Here is a 16496-nt window from a genome sequence, read left to right as displayed (position 1 = left end):
ATCTGTATTCATATTGGAAAAAATTCTGAGCAAAACATCTGTGGAAACATGAGATGTAAATAAGCATATTGCCAAGTATTTTTGAATCTAATTGAGAAAATATTGAGATTCAAGCATTTACATGGCTCATTTTCTTCCTATTTACTGAATTATTTCAGCTCTACAACATCCCTTTCAATCCAAAAGAAATTTTATTTGGAATCAGATCGATCATGATGTTTACATGAAAGCTTTATAATCTGATTGAGCTATCAATCCAATTACAAATAAATTTTACAACATATCTACTCTGACACAGACCAGAACTTGTACCTAAAAGAAGAGGTAATTCTGTCATTTGGACAAAACCTTTAAATTCTAAATCTCTTACTTGAAAATAAACAGTTGCTGAAGAAGGAGTCCAATTCAGCAATTATAACCACCTCCTATTGTTCTCTCTCTCTCTCTCTCTCTCTCTCTCTCTCTCTCTCTCTCTCTCTCTCTCTCTCTCTCAACACGATGAGAAGTTGTCGCCGGCCGCATCTCTGTGTTGAGAGCTGAATGATTATTGTTGTGGAGTGGCTCATCACAGCTATATGCTAGTCCACAAAAGAGTTTAACGTGTCAGCCCTTGACCCCTTATTCTCAGGTTAGTCACTCTCCAGTGAGCTCAAATTGAATTCAAGCCAGAGAAGCAGAGGCAAATTAAGCACCCACTACATCTGTCTTGGTGACAGAACTGCAGAGATCCTGAGTGCTTCTCAGGGCTTCTCCTCAGAGGTCTGAGCCATCACTATCTAAATTAGTTTTATCACTGCAAGTCGCAGGTCACTGTACTATGAAGTCTTTAGTATTTCTACTACTGGTTGCTATAGTAATAATGCTTATCAGTGGGGGGAGCAAAAAGAAGTAAAGAAGCGAGTGCAGGCAGGTTGGAGTGGGTGGAGAAAGGTGTCAGGAGTTCTGTGTGATAGGAAAATATCAGCAAGAATCAAGGGGAAGGTGTACAGGACAGTGGTGAGACCGGCCATGCTGTATAGTTTAGAGACAGTGTCACTGAAGAAGAGACAGGAGTCAGAGCTTGAGGTAGCCGAACTGAAGATGTTGAGGTTCTCTTTGGGTGTGACAAGATTGGACAGGATTAGGAACGAGTACATCAGAGGGACAGCCCATGTTAGACGTTTGGGGGACAAAGTTAGGGAGGCGAGATTAAGATGGTTTGGACATGTTCAGAGGAGGGAGAGTGAGTATATTGGTAGGAGAATGTTGGACATGGAGCTGCCAGGCAGGAGGCAAAGAGGAAGGCCAAAGAGGAGGTATATGGATGTAATTAATGAGGATTTGAAGCTAGTGGGTGCAAGTGTTGAGGATGCAGAAGATAGGGTTAGGTGGAGAGAGATGATTCGCTGTGGCGACCCCTGAAGGGAAAAGCCGAAAGAAGAAGAAGAAGTGGGGGGAGCAACCAGCTAACTAGCACTTAACAACAAATTACTTTCTTGGAGCTAAAATTAAACTTTCTTTAAGGAGTTTGTACATACATTTCACCAGTGTATATGTGCATTATATTATACAAGATGAATGAGAGGCAGTGTATGCTCTTTGACATGGATCATGTAAGCTATTTGTAGTCACTGCACCATATCACTTGCTATTTGCATAAAGTTAAACTTTTCTTAACATCACCTGACACACCCACATAGAGGTACTAATGGTTGCTGTCGCTCATGTTGCCTGAAGTCACTGATTCCCATTCACAGCAAATCTCTGGTCAGAAGGTCTTTGTACACCATTCAGGCTTAACATTCTGACCACTGATAGGTGAAGTGAATAACACTGATTATCTCTTCATCGCAGCACCTGTTAGTGGGTGGGATATATTAAGTATCATGTGAACATCTTGTCCTCAAAGTAGATGTTAGGAGCAGGAAAAATGATAAGTGTAAGGATTTGAGCGAGTTTGACATGGGTCAAATTGTGATGGCTAGACGACTGGGTCAGAGCATCTCCAAAACTGCAGCTCTTTTGGGGTGTTCCCAGTCTGTGGGATGTGCTGAACAAACAGGTCCGATAAATGGAGGCCCCTCCTCGCAACTTACAGGACTTAAACCATCTGCTGCTAACATCTTAGTGCCAGATACTATAGCACACCTTCAGGGGACTATTGGAGTCCATGCCTCGATGGGTCAGGGACTAAAGGGGGACCAGCACAATATTAAGAAGTTGGTCATAATGTTATGCCTGATTGGTGTATGTGTGAATGTAGTATAAGAATCACTACCATAGAATCAATAATGAAAATAATTTAAAATGTTTACCGCTTCATTTAAAATGACTGTTTGTTAGAGTTAGACAGATTATACTGTTTTTTACTTTATTTTTTCTTGTATCACATCATGCAAACTACATCACACACTTGCCTTGGTGATAATCATTTGTTAATTCTCTGTAATGAGTTTTTTATTGTACCAGCTGAGCCTGTCACTTTTATATGCTGTATATGTAATTAAATTCAGTTTGGTATTTTTAAAATTAAGCTTGATTCTCACCTTCCCAACTGTGAACTGTTATATTCGATCTTTCAGCCTGAAAATGGAAATACACAAGCAAATGTCACTGCTTTTATTCTACAAGCACAACTAGATCTATGATGTTTGTAGGTCTTTTGCAGCTTTGTGATACACAATGACTAAATATCTAATAATACACAGAAATCCTTAAGCAGATTACATATGACCAGGTTTTTATGCTATGAGATGTTATAATCCATCCCACCCCTCTCATATTTTACTAAAAAAGGCAGCAGAGCTCATTTTCTAGGAGTCTCGTTCAGCCCTGCTGCATAAAGAACATCGTTCTTACCTTTCACTGAAACACTGTAGAACAGCTCGTGGCCATGTGATAGATGAACACACTACTGCACAACCATCTGTACATAGGTGTTATATATTATTCACATTTTCACACCTGTTTTATTGCTCCTTTTATCTTTTATTTATTATTTTTACTCTCTTTGAACATCATATGTGTTTTTTATTTAATATTCAGTGTATTTATTCACTATTATGCTGCTATATCAATTTCCCTCAGGAGATTAAGTAAGTCAATCAGTAAGTCATAAATAAGTCAGTCAGTCAGTCAGTCAGTCAGTCTGTCTGTCTGTCTGTCTGTCTGTCTGTCTTGCAATAACCTATAATCTCTATCTAATTGATTCTATTTCTTGTATGTCTTAGTGTGTATGGTTGTGGCTGTGGTAGCTCAGTGGTTACGATGTTAAGCTACTGATTTAAAAGGTTGTGGTTCAAATCCAGAGCCACCAAGCTGCCATTGCTGTGTCCTTAAGCAATACACTTAACCCCTAACTATACAGACATACAGTAAAAGAGATAAATGTAAGTGGATATCTGCTGAATGATTTGAATGGAACCAATACAATTTTAATGACAAAATCCTGAATTTATATAGAACTCCCACAAATGTACTTCTTTAAAATGTAAATATCAAAGGTCTCCATGTTCAAAATGGTCACTAGATATTTTTTTTACTGTGAAAAAAGTTTGTGGAAGACCTGGCATAACATTTGTGTAAAAGGTTCTCTGTTACCTTAAAGCGTAAGTCACAATACGAATAAATGCAGCAGACATAAGGCATCAGGCTTCATACAACACAATTAGATTAGATTAGATTCAACTTTATTGTCGAAACTGCAATGAAATGCAGTTTAGGTCTAACCAGAGTGCAATAGTAGCAAATGCAGGATATACAGTTTGTACAAGATTTAAATAAGTTAAATAAGTGGTAATATGGAGTGATTTACAGAAGTGTACGTACTATGAACAAATATTCAGATTTACAGAAGGATATGTGCTGTAGCAAAATATATGGCTATTACTATAAACAGTAATTTACAGATATGTATGTTCTATGAATATAATATACAAATGAATATACAGATATATATATGTATATACAATGTAAGGCAATGGTGAGCAGCAATGCAAAAAAAAGAAGAGCAAGTGTGCAAATGAGCATAGTTTTATGTAACAGTCCATTAGTGCAATAACTAATTGTGGGGTGAGAAATGAGCAAATGAGCAAAAGTGATCATAGGTCTTTGTGTAGACAGTCCATTAGTGCAATAACGAAGTGTGAGGTGTGTGTGTGTGTGTGTGTGGGGTGGAGGTTGGCAGTAGAATGAAGGACAGTAGGATCAGCGAGGGGCAGAGTTCAATAAAGAGACAGCTCTAGGAAAAAAGCTGTTTTTTAGTCGGCTGGTCCTGGTCCGGAGGCACCTGAAACGCCTGCCGGAGGGTAGAAGTGAGAACAGTCTATGGGCGGGATGAGAGGAGTCCTTAAGAATGCTGCGAGCTCGACGCAGACAGCGTTTCTTGTGGATGTCCTCCATGGCAGGAAGTGGAGTCCCTGTGATGCGCTGGGCGGTTTTCACTACCCGCAGCAATGCCCTGCGCTCTGCAACAGAGCAGCTCCCATGTGACACAGCTGGTCAGGATGCGTTCTATCATGCAGCGGTAGAAGTTCACCAGGATATCCGAGGAGAGCTGATTTTTCTTTAGTGTCCTCAGGAAAAAGAGGCACTGGTGAGCCTTCTTGACCAGGCTGGAGGTGTTGGTAGTCCAGGACAGGTCCGCCGAGATGTGGATCCCCAGGAACTTGAAGCTAGAAACGCGTTCAACAGCCATCCCATTGATGTGGATGTTGACGTGTGTGACTCCTGTCTCTTTTCTGAAGTCCACAATAAGCTCCTTTTTTTTGGAAGTGTTAAGGAGCAAGTTATTGTCATTGCACCATGTGGCTAGGTGCTGGATCTCCTCCCTGTAGGCAGTCTCATCATTGTTGGTGATGAGACCAATCACTGTAGTGTTATCTGCAAACTTGATGATGGAGTTAGATCCATTCACAGGCCTGCAGTCAGAGGTGAAGAGGGAGTAGAGGAAGGGGCTCAGCACACAGCCCTGTGGTACACCAGTGTTGAGTGTGATGGTGTTGGAGCAGATGGAGTCCGATCGAAAGTTCCTGGGTCTGTTGGTCAGGAAGTCCATGAAGCAGTTTCATGTTGAGTGACGCTGAGTCGAATCTCCTCCATTTTGTTCACCAGTGACTGAACATTGGCGAGAAAGATGCTGGGTAAAGAGAGCCGGTGTGGTGTTAGCTTTAGCTTAGCTTTCACTCCACCACGCTTCCCCCGCCTTTGTTTACGGTCTCGACGCCGCCTGTGAGCACTTCGGCCCGGCCGGGTAGAGTGAGCAGCTTCGGGTGATCAGCTATCTCAGGAAGGAGTTGAAGATTGTCAATAAAACAATAAAATCACAGTGTACTGAAAGCTTGTAACGGTCATTCATATGAATTCTCAATTCTGTAACAAATTTGCAGTGGCATTTTCAAGCAAGTAAATCAGAGAGTAAATCCAGGTGAGAAGTTGGTACTAGGTATGTATTTCAAAAACAGTTTTCTTCATTTGAAAATAAATGCCAGAGATACATTTACAATGCAACAGCACCACAGTCCCCAATTTAAAAAAAAAAAACAAAGACAAAATTCAGAACCATTTTTATTAAACATCTTCAAACCCTTTTAAAAAGAATAACATTATGTGCTTCAGCAGATTGAATACCAGATATGGCCAAAAGTAATCAGCCAAGCATGAAGACAACACAGATAATTTCACCACTTTAATTGCATTTAGACTTCTGAAAGCCAGAAAGGGGAAGTATTTTCCATATCGTTTGTACTAAAGTTGCTCATCCTTATACAACATTCAGAAAATTTATAGTAGCCGAAGAAACAGAAGCCGAAGAAACTTGTCAAAGGTTTGCCAATTGTTTTGCTTAAGGAATTATAGGAAATTAGTTAAATGAAGCTCATAGCAGTGTAATGTCATTTTATATACACTCACCATTCACATTAATATGAACTCTTGTACATCTGCTCATTTATGCAGTTATACAATTAGTAAATAATGTAACAGCAGCACAATGCAACTTGTGCAGATACAAACCAAGTATTTCAGTCAATGTTCACATCAATCATCAGAATGGGGACGTGTATGACCTCTGCTCTTTTTTCTGCTTTTCAAGAAGTATTGATCTTCTAGGAATATTCACACACAAAATCTCTAAAGTTTACAAACACAGAATGGTGTGAAAAAAAAGAAGGAAATAAAACTATTGAGTGAGCAACAGTTCTGTGGATCGGAGGTCCCAAGAAGGAAATAACAACTTATGTAAACTGTGGTGAGAAGAAAAGCATCTTAGAATGTGCAAAACTTTGACCCTTGAGGCGGATCTGCTACAACAGCTGAAAGCCACATCAGGATCTACTCCTTTAGGCCAAGAACAAGAATCTGAGGCTATCATGGACACAGACTCACACAAACTGTGCAGTTAAAGATTAGTAACGAAATAAATCCCAGTACTTGCATACTTTTTTGCATAGTATAAGTAGGCAAATTATTATATGTAACCTAGGTTTTGTGAATAATAAAAACAAGACTATGGTGTAACACCTAGCTGTAAGAGCTTTTGTGGTTTGTTGTGTCTTTACGCGCGCACACACACACACGTTATTTGTTGAGTTGGCAGTGTGATTTGGATCATTGTCTTGCTGCATGATGAAGTTCCTCCAAAATAGATTGGCTGCATTTCTTTATAAAATGGCACAGAAGAATTCCGTAGACTTCAGAATGTTTTCTGCTGCTATCATGAGCAACATCATCAATACAGATTAGTGAGTTTGTTCCAGAGCGATCATGCAAGCCCAAATCTACCTCCACCGTGCTTAACCAATAAACTTGTATATTATGGACCACAAATAGATTCTTTCTGCACTTTGGTTATTCCATCACTTTGGTAGAGATTTTTGGAACTTTTATGGCGCTTCTATGTACGTCTTTGAATTCCAGTAAGACCTGTTTCTTGCTGGTGATGAGGGGATTGGATATTGTGGTATAAACTCCATATTTAAGCTCCTCTTCTTGTGATTCCTTCACCCGTGCCATGAGGCCACTGATTATTCGAGCTCTCACAATGCATTCATTAACAACTCTTACCTCATTCCATGGCTTGTTTAATACACCAATGGTTTCATTCTTTTTTTTCTGAGCTAGCTAAACCTAATTCTTGTTTTAAATCTAACTAATTTTCCTTCTTCTCACATATAGTGTAAACCCGAATAAACAAAGATTGTCTATGTGCTAGCCTCTACCAACATGCAGATTATCTGCACTTCCTCCTTTTGACCACCAGACAGCACCAGCATGCAGTGTTGAACAGCTTCACATTACTTTTTTTTTTTTTTTTTAAAGTTGTTAAATCTGGCTTTATTCAAAATGCATCTTATCTAGTCCAAACTTAAGTTTCTCTAGTTTCTGCACAATTTGTTCCTTTCAATGTGTCAAAATTTCAACTGAGCAACAGGCCTTTATAAATAGACCTGCACAGATTTTAGATAGCCATCATTTATTAATGAGCCATGCTTTAATGTGTCTTTCTTTATCTAGGTACTGGATTTAAGAAGTCCTATCACTATAAATAAATAATGTTTTCTTTTAAAGGCAAAAGTGTATTGCTGCCTTCAAGAAATAATTTCAAAATAACAAGTACATGAGTATTCAGTTTAAGTGAAAATCCATTTAAGTTTAAGTAACATCCGAAAGAAAGACTCAATTGCTATTAACAGTCCATATGTACTGTGAATGCCACGGTGTTCAATGTTGCACAAGCTGTAGTTATAAAATACAAGTGAGAAAACAGTGCTTTGCTAAGAATTTGACTACAATCAAAATTGAACTCAATAATGAGGTTCAAATCAGAAAGCACAATCCAGACTAGTACATTCTTAGATTACCCTACTTCAGAAAACAGCCTATTACAAAAGATAGGAAAGGATTATAGAAACAATTTACACACTTGAGGGTCAGCAGGGGAATAAGACACACCATACCTTTGTCTCAAGTTACTCAGAGGTCTTGATTAAATTAGGTCTGAATATCTGATGGTAACACTAAAGTTGAAAATGCATTACATCACAAAACCACTTTGGTGAACTTGTATATACAGGCCTATATATAAAAAAGTGTCATATAAAAGTATATCTTTAAAAAGTTAAATAGTAGAAAGTATTGCACAGTGTTGAGAGATTTCAAGAAGGAAGGACTCTTGACTGTGATAGCATCACAGTAGCGATGCTTAGGGCTTTCTGCGTCTGAAAGACAAAACATGAGATTTTGTTCAGTTAAGTGCTCAGTAGAATTTTTGTTCAATGGTTGGACTAAATGCAAGCGGGAAATACGATTAGAAAAATAACTTACTTTGGATATCCATGATGTTGATAGCCAGGTCCCAGGTTCGAGCCAGCCCTCATCTCCACAGCCACAGCACACTAAATAGGGCAGAAACAAAAGAGTGGGTTTGAGCAGCCATAATAATCTGCCATTAAACTGCCATTTAAAAAAGGCAGAACACTCTTACCCTGGTCTCTACATCTGTCCAGTCACCATCCTTACGCTCATCCTGACGGTTTTCTGATGATCTCCTTTTACGGCTATAGCAAAACACATACATAGCATAGCTTAATGTGTGAAATACAGTGACCACTTTATGATCTTCTGTATACAATACACAATGTGCTTTTGTTGTGCTTTTCTAATATTCACCTTGGACCAACAGCATTTTCTTGTTTTAGTGTTTCAATATCAGTGAACTGAACCGCTTGTCCACCACTTCTAGTTTTGAACACTTCACCCTGAAAAACAAACATCTTATTGGTTGGGGACTTCAGGTATTTGCCCATCAAATGCTAAACAGGCTAAATTAGACATGTCAAAGCACCTTAATGAGCTTAGTTTGGATCTCTCCATCAGAGGCCACTTCCTGGTGTGTCAGCATGTATTTGTCACACTTGGACAGGGCTTTCTCGCTGGGAGTATTAACCTTGATGGAATTGGGAACGCTAGGCTGCATGACCGTGTCAAGTTCCACGTTGGTGGTAGGTTTGTGATCTACCCATCTCTCACCACCAGCTGATTGTGAGCGCCTGTGCAGAGGCCGAACCGCCGGCCCAGTCTATAAAACCAAAACATGCATCAGTCAGGATACAGCCCAGACAGCAGGTTAGTGCAAAGTTCTAACGTTCTATCAAAGCATAGACTAAGCATGCTACAAACACTTACAGAAAAGCAAAAGTAGTCCAATACACATTCTAGATAAATCTACATTCTATATGAGAAATGGTGGACTGGCAAGCCATAATATACACTAGGATTCTGTTTCTCAGTGCTCAAGAGATGACTGGCTTTAAAGGTGGGGTGCACGATGTTTGAAAGCCAAAGCTGACATTTGAAATCACCAAAACAAACACGCCCCTAACCCAAATGGGTGTCACCCCGTTTTAGTTCCGCCCCACACATACATACATAACCCAGGCAACTATTACAGCAGAACCTGCTGGGTTCTATGGGTACTATGGTAATACAAATGTCTTTTTGTAGTACTGTGTTGTACCGTGAAAGGTTTAGCTCCATTTCAAATGGAAGACGTTCAGTTCTCTCCAGCACTGGAAAGCTGATCCTATATTAACACGGGTCCTGCTTCTTGCCTTATCGTAAGCCTTTCTTCGCATTTCATTTTTATCCGCCATGTCAATGTTTAAATCGCTTTCTGCTAATGTCCAATGTGAACACTCTCTCCGCCGCATATTGACAAGACACGCCAATTTCTGCTCATTGGCTAAACGTTTGTTTTGTTTCTCGGCCCGACTCAGTTTTCTGAAGCATATTTTAAACATCGTGCACCCCACCTTTAAAGTAGAATGCATTTAATTTGGTTAAAGTGCAAAACGGGACATAAAACATGGCCACGTAATAATTAGCAGCACACAATGTATAGAAGTGCAGCCATCAAGCAACACATTTAAAAACAAAGATTTGCAAGCACTATGTTAGTATCAAGGCAGCACTACCCTACAACTACAGCATGATACAGCACTGACCCTGTAACCACTCTCCTCTAGGTCTGCATCTGCTGAGTAAACTGGCACCTCATAGTCTCTGGCCCAGCATCTGCCTTTCCTCCTGCTAAGGCTTCCAGGAAGACCCTGAACTCTGCTTCTACCCTGGGGAGGGGAGGGGCTGCCCTGCCTATTGGCCTGTGGTGTTCGCTGCTCCCATTCTGAGATGCAGGAGGCCACAGACACACTGCTAGTGCTGGAAGAAAGCGGGGCTTCCCTGACAACTTTGTGATGGATATATTCTGAGGCCTGACAGGAAAAGGGAGCAGTGAAATTAGACTGCACACATTTCAGTTAGTATACATGGATCACATGCATGTCATTTGTTTAAGAAACAAACAGTATGAAAGCACATGTTCTGTAACTGACTCTGAAATTTTGTGCACAACTTGATGCTAATCTTATAGACAAGAGTGAAGCAAATGCAAAAAAAGCATAGGTTATAAATTAATGACATACAGGCATCGGTGAAGGCGAGGCAGATCTCTTTGCAGGAACTCTGTCCTTTTCTCTGGAAGGTCGCTGGGGTTTATCTGGTCGTGTGTCTGGTCGTGTGTCTGCCTTGCTCTCCGTTACTATAGCTTTGAGCTGCTTTAGCTTTTCGTCCTTTACCCAAAGCTTGTTCTGCATTTCCAGTTCCTTGGCATTTACCCGCCTCTCCTGAAAATGAACACAAAGATTCAAGTCAAAACCTGCCCAGAATTTAACCCGCTTTAGAGGGTAACACAAGGCCCAGGCAAAATCACATCCCAGGAAACAGACCAACAGTGTATGAAATATTCTAATTTAATAAAGAAATTGTCAGATAGCAGAGTGTACACTGGCAGACGATACTGAAATAAATGTACATCTATGAGAAACAATCAAATGTTCATCAGTTTAACCAGAACATTTTCAAATATAGTCAACAAATGAGAAGCAAACATAGTAAGTCTACTCACACACTCCTTCTGCCACCTGAGCTTTTCGTCCGAGACAAACCCTTGCATACGTGCCTCCATTCGTTTCTTTTCGGAAAGCTCCCGCTGCAACCTTTGTTCTCTGCTCTCTAGCTCCTGCTGTAAGGTGCGCTTATCCTCCTCATAGATATTTGTAGTTTTCTGCAGGATGTCAATCTGGACACCAAGAAAGCAGGCTTAAGCTCGCAACCCATGTAACTTACAAAGAGTATACAGCTGTTGGTTTGATCCTTCAGAATTACCTTGTACTCCAGCATCTTGGATTTCTTCTCCAGGCGATCAATCTCATTTTTCTGGTTCTGGATCATTTTGTCTTTCTCACCCAGCTTGCTCCGTTGGTCGTGGATAAAATTCTCTTTGGAAATCAGGTTGCCATCGAGTTCTTGAAGCATTGACTTCAGCATATTGGCTATAAATAGAATAAATAAGTTGTATGTGCCTTCAAAATAGCATAATGCAAAATTATACTGATAAAAAAAATACATACCTGATTTGTTGTACTCTTCAGTCATCATCTGACGGATCCTATGCCGCTTCTCCAAGGCCTCAATTAATCTAGGAAGTGTATGGTCATCTGTAGGGTCAGAGATTTCACAGGAAGGCAGTGGAGGCATATTTTGCAACAGCTGGTTCAGGCTTGTGGAAGGTTCTGGACAGAAAATTCCAATCATTAATAACAACTTCCTCCCTGCTTAGAGATGACATTCTGTACAAGAGAATAAGCAATACCGGCATCTACGGGGCCTCCACGTTCCTCTAGCCGACGAGACAGTTCCTCTTTGAAGGCCTGGTTTCTCTGTCGGCGTCCTGCAGCAAAGCCATAGATGGGCCTATCAACAGGTCGTGCCACTTCTACTTCTTGTGTCATCTCAGCAAACCGCATCACCAGCTGACACGTGCAAAGAACACAATTACAGAACAACAATACTGAATGTCAGAATTCAAAACACAAACGTTATCAGTATTAGCTTACCATCGTTTCTTCATAATCATCAGCCTTAGGGTTCACACAGACCACCATTCTGACTTTCCCCTCACCATCAAAATAGTTTTTAAACAGATGGGTCACCTTAGAGTCTCTGTAGGGAACCATCTGAGAAAAAAGGTGTACATTATTACACCACAACACCACACCATTCAATAAATGGGGAGGGGAAGGGGTGGGGTTGTACCTTATTTGTTCCACACATCTGATTCTCTCTGAGCACTTCAATGCATGTGCGAAGAGTCATCAGAGACTGATTGATGTTGCCTGGAGAGAAACAAAATGACCAGTGCATTGCATATTAAACACAGGCTTTAGAATTTTAAGAAAGATCTACTTTTTCCAATGGATACAACTAACCTGCTTCCCGAAGGCGACTGCCCTCTGCACGGGTTCTGCTTGTGCGTTCACTGCCAGCCAGATCCACCAGACACAACTGACTCACATTCACCTGGTTCTTATCCTGCAAGTAAATTAAAAAAAATTAGAAAAGGGTCAGATTGTCCTAAACCCTTCCTTTAATCAATTGTGCATGTATGCATAACTGTTTACCTGAAGGATATTGTCTCCATCTGCATCCAGTGGGGCTTGTGCAAGTTTAATGATGAAGACACTGTGTGATCTGCTGGACTCACGGTTTAACTGAGTGTTTGCAATCCTACGCTTCTTTTGACCTGGTGGCCAATATTTAAAATAAAAAAAAAAATAGTAATTAATAGGGGAAAATATAATCAGTGTTGGAGAGGATATTGTGTACAGGAACATCAACTGCAGGCATTTCAACTCACCTCTCCAAAATACTTCAAACGCTTCCTCTGTTGATTTCACTTCAAGTTCTGTGCATCCAGCCACATACATGTTGTGGTTTTGATCTTCACGTAAAATCTTGGACTGTGGTGGTCTAAAAGAACCAAATACAACAGCAACAAACTTTATGTTTAGAGGTAAACAAGGACCAAAAAAATAAAAAAAAATTATAAAAAGCCATGCTGCAATGGGTGGTAAAGTTGCAAAGCATTGTCTAGAAGCTAAAAAGCAGCGGGGAAAAGCTTAGCATTGCACACCACAAGTACACAGTGACGGCTGACAGGATATTTTGCTAAAGATTCTGTCTATCTACAGGCGTTATCCACTGGTCACGTACATGAACTCAGTGTTGAGCCTCAGAGGAGTCCCTGCACCATTCCACCTAACAAAGGAACACAAACATTTAAACTGCAAAGCTTAAAGTATGATAGATACTTATTAATGTCCAAAAAGAGAAGGTTGAGAGAAGTAGGGCCATGTTCTTAAGAGCGCATTTATCATATACAACCAGAGCCTCTATTTGTCATACATGTACATGTTAATCATTACTTTTGCATATATAAATAAAAGCAAACAAAATCCAAAATAAGCAGCAGCATACAATGATCTTACTTGGGCCTAATTGGGTCATAAGGCACCTCCTCAAGGAGATCATAGATGTAGTTATTGTATATCTCTATGTAAGAGACAAACACACTGTAGCTACTGTCTTCATCCACCGCTGAAGCCTTACAAGCTTCTTCTGGATTGATCATGTCAGCAAACTCTGGATCAACTCTTTGCCTGCAAAAAAAAAAAGAAAAAAAAAAGATGAGAAGATGATGAGACAGGGTAATTTGACAAAAAATAATCTGTCGACACATCATGTTAAGATTGAAGTGTTATGTGCCTTGAGGATGGAGTCTTTGGTACAGATGACTGACTCTCTTGTTTCTGTCGTTCCAAAAGAGCATCCACTTGGTTTTGCACTTCCATGCCATTCTTATCATCTGGCTTAAAGACCTGAAAAATAAACCAACAAATAATTAAATAAAGTGAAGTACACATTACAGAACACCACCAAAGGAAAGAGGAAATGAAAAAAATAAATAGATAAAACACTGCAAAATTTCTACATACAAATCTTTTGGCCTGGTAGGGACCAATGCTGTTGAAGATCATGTCCAGAGAGCGGGGCAGCAGCCCACCTTGGCCAGGGGAACCAGTCATTGTGTAGGTTTTTCCACTGCCAGTGACACCATAGGTAAATAGAAGACCTAATATGGAAAAGGGCAAAAGGCACAAGTGCATCAATATTTTATAAAATGAAACCATTTCATATTTACTGCCAAGTGAATTATTCAGTACCATTTTTGCCATGAATAAGATCTTCTACAAGAGGTTTTGCAACATCCTCAAACAATTCCATCTGTGAGGTTTTAATTCCAAAAACCTTCTTGAAGGAATACTGGGTCTGAAAAAACAAAACAAAAATTGCTACAATGAGCACATATTGGATTATATACAAATAACAGATACCACACCAGGAGGCCAGAGTGTAATATTTTTCTATAACAGCCTGGTATGAAGCGTTATACTGATTATTTGGACTATGTTTTAAGGCACTCACAGCATCAGTCATTTCATTTAGACTAAAACACATTAATTCATTGTCATGTTCATCATTTGATTGTGTTCAAATTGTGAAGAGCATCACAACAAACTAGTATGACTTCCAAAGTAGGTGAACACAAATTTTGCAATGTCTTGATTACACCATGCATATTAAGCATCGGGCATCCAGTTGTTCAGGTTTATCGGATCCTGTCCTATCTTTGGTCAAAAAAAAAAAAAAATGAATCACAGATTGTATGGCAAATGGTCAATGCTTAGAAAAATAGCTGAATATGAATTAAAAAAATTTACACGTATATATATCATTTACTTGGTCTCTTATTGGGATTTTACATATTTTGTTCATTAAAAAAAATGCATGTGTGTAGCATAGCATATCTCTTTGAATGAATTATATACACAAGTATCAATCCACAATAAGTGTATTAAAAGTTAGTTAGTTGCTATAATTTACTGCCATGTCAGCTACTGAAGAAGTGTATTAAAAGATTCACTTATTAAATCTGTAACATTTACATATACTAACTCTGTTGAGACTGTTCCAAGAGATCAGGAGTTTCTGATATAACCAAAGCAGCCCACCTTTTACCAACCATGAGATTTGTGTGTCAATTGAGAAATACACAAATACTCAAATGATTGAGATCATCAATGCATTGTATAGACGTGTTAAACTTTGTCATCAAACACCTATTCCCGCTAGCCAAATTGAATCCAAATCATATACACCCACAATCCCTTATATATGTAATCATCATCTTGTATGTTCAACATTGAGTTGAACTTTTGTAGTCTTGGTGTCTTGAACCGTACAAGGGTTTATCGTTCGTACTGGCTGTTGTGTAGTTTTAGAATTCTGTAATTATCGTAGGCATCAGCTGGGGATATCTAATAGAATGTTGCCATTAATTAAATCTTCACAGAGTCTAGCTGGAGCTGGTAGATCTCTAGATGCGTTAACATTCTATCAGAATGGCAACACAATGGCGAGATTTTCAAACCACGAATATGCACAAACCTCTTTAAACTCCCCATTCCTGTTGGCTTTGAGGCCATCAGGGGCATGGAGCTGGATGGTAGAACTGCTGATCACCTCAATGCAACACTCTTCATTCTCTGCACCCAGTGGACGCACACGACAGTACACCTGCGCACACACACACTTATTAAAACACCTTCTATTGCCCATTAGTAATAAGCTCAGAATCAGCACACATGTACTCACCCCGACAGGATCCTTCAGGTTGTTTGTAGGTTTTTTAGGAGGAGCTCTTCTGGGGGTTTTACCCTTTCTGTAATTAAAAAAAGAAGAACTAAAAAAAAAGCCGAATGAAGAAACCTAAATGCTAAGATGTATAATACAATAAAACATAACCGAAAAACAACTTTTGTTGGAGATTTTGTTTGATTTCCTTTTGTTTTTCTTGCTCGATTGACATCAGTGTATAAATTTAGCTCGCACATAAACATAAAAGTAAATCAACACTAAAAGGTTCCCAGGTGAAAAAAAACACTAAAATAAGATTAAATTAATGGCTTTGGGTTATAAAATTTACCTAGATTTGTTCCCTAGCAACTATCCTGACCAGTCCAAGATGGCTGAACCTAAGTGTTTTCTGTTTTTACACATTCTCCTTACTACTAAACGAGAAGGCGAAACAGAAAACACGAGCATTTCTCACAAATATTTCCCAAAGGAAAAACTTTTCAATGAAATAAAGCCCGATACTCACACTGGCCTTAGCATCTTAGCTTCTTTTTGTCCCGACGCCGTTAGCTTAGCTTCCTGTTCTCCACTCACAGAAATTCAAAGTTCGCTCTCTTCGTCAACCGACAAACATATTTTTCAAATCGCTCCAATCAGAGCTCAGCAAAAGTTCACGTGCATACAGGACACCCCGCCTCTGCTTCTTACGTCATATCCGCTATGCTGGGTCGATTGTTTACAATCTACAGTCTAGTCTAATCTTTTCATCATGTTTTTTAGATTTAAATTATAACTAAATTGTTTATTGGTCAAAATTCAAATCATAATTAAAATAAAGCAAACTACACTAAAAGTTAACATCGAGCTGAGAAAAAAAACAAGAGGGTTAAAATAAAAGTACATTAGCAGAGAGAATAACTCACTGT

The 16496-nt window shown here is 39.4% G+C and overlaps 1 protein-coding gene across 3 annotated transcripts; it reads right to left on the bottom strand.

The window, feature by feature from the left end:
• Positions 1-7606: 7606 nt before the first annotated feature.
• Positions 7607-16218, bottom strand: kif23 (kinesin family member 23). 3 transcript variants are annotated; one of them, XM_060877916.1, is made up of 24 exons: positions 16097-16218; positions 15589-15655; positions 15382-15510; positions 14097-14202; positions 13869-14005; positions 13639-13751; positions 13362-13532; positions 13087-13131; positions 12731-12843; positions 12495-12616; positions 12303-12405; positions 12130-12209; positions 11931-12050; positions 11687-11846; positions 11445-11606; positions 11200-11366; positions 10940-11113; positions 10458-10658; positions 9981-10247; positions 8822-9055; positions 8647-8735; positions 8462-8534; positions 8302-8372; positions 7607-8195 (listed from the first exon to the last, which is right to left on the bottom strand). In XM_060877916.1, the coding sequence occupies exons 1-24, from the start codon at positions 16108-16110 to the stop codon at positions 8180-8182; spliced, it is 2934 nt and encodes a 977-aa protein (XP_060733899.1). In that variant the 5' UTR covers positions 16111-16218; the 3' UTR covers positions 7607-8179. The 3 variants fall into 3 exon arrangements, with proteins under 3 accessions (XP_060733899.1, XP_060733897.1, XP_060733898.1); XM_060877914.1 differs by lacking the exon at positions 9981-10247; XM_060877915.1 differs by lacking the exons at positions 9981-10247; positions 13087-13131.
• Between the last annotated feature and the right edge of the window lie 278 nt (positions 16219-16496).

This window comes from Tachysurus vachellii, chromosome 9 (assembly GCF_030014155.1).
Source record: "Tachysurus vachellii isolate PV-2020 chromosome 9, HZAU_Pvac_v1, whole genome shotgun sequence".
In the NCBI taxonomy this organism is placed as follows: Eukaryota; Metazoa; Chordata; class Actinopteri; order Siluriformes; family Bagridae; genus Tachysurus; species Tachysurus vachellii.
Note: the sequence above shows the minus strand (reverse complement) of the source record. Positions and strands in the feature narration are given on the sequence as shown.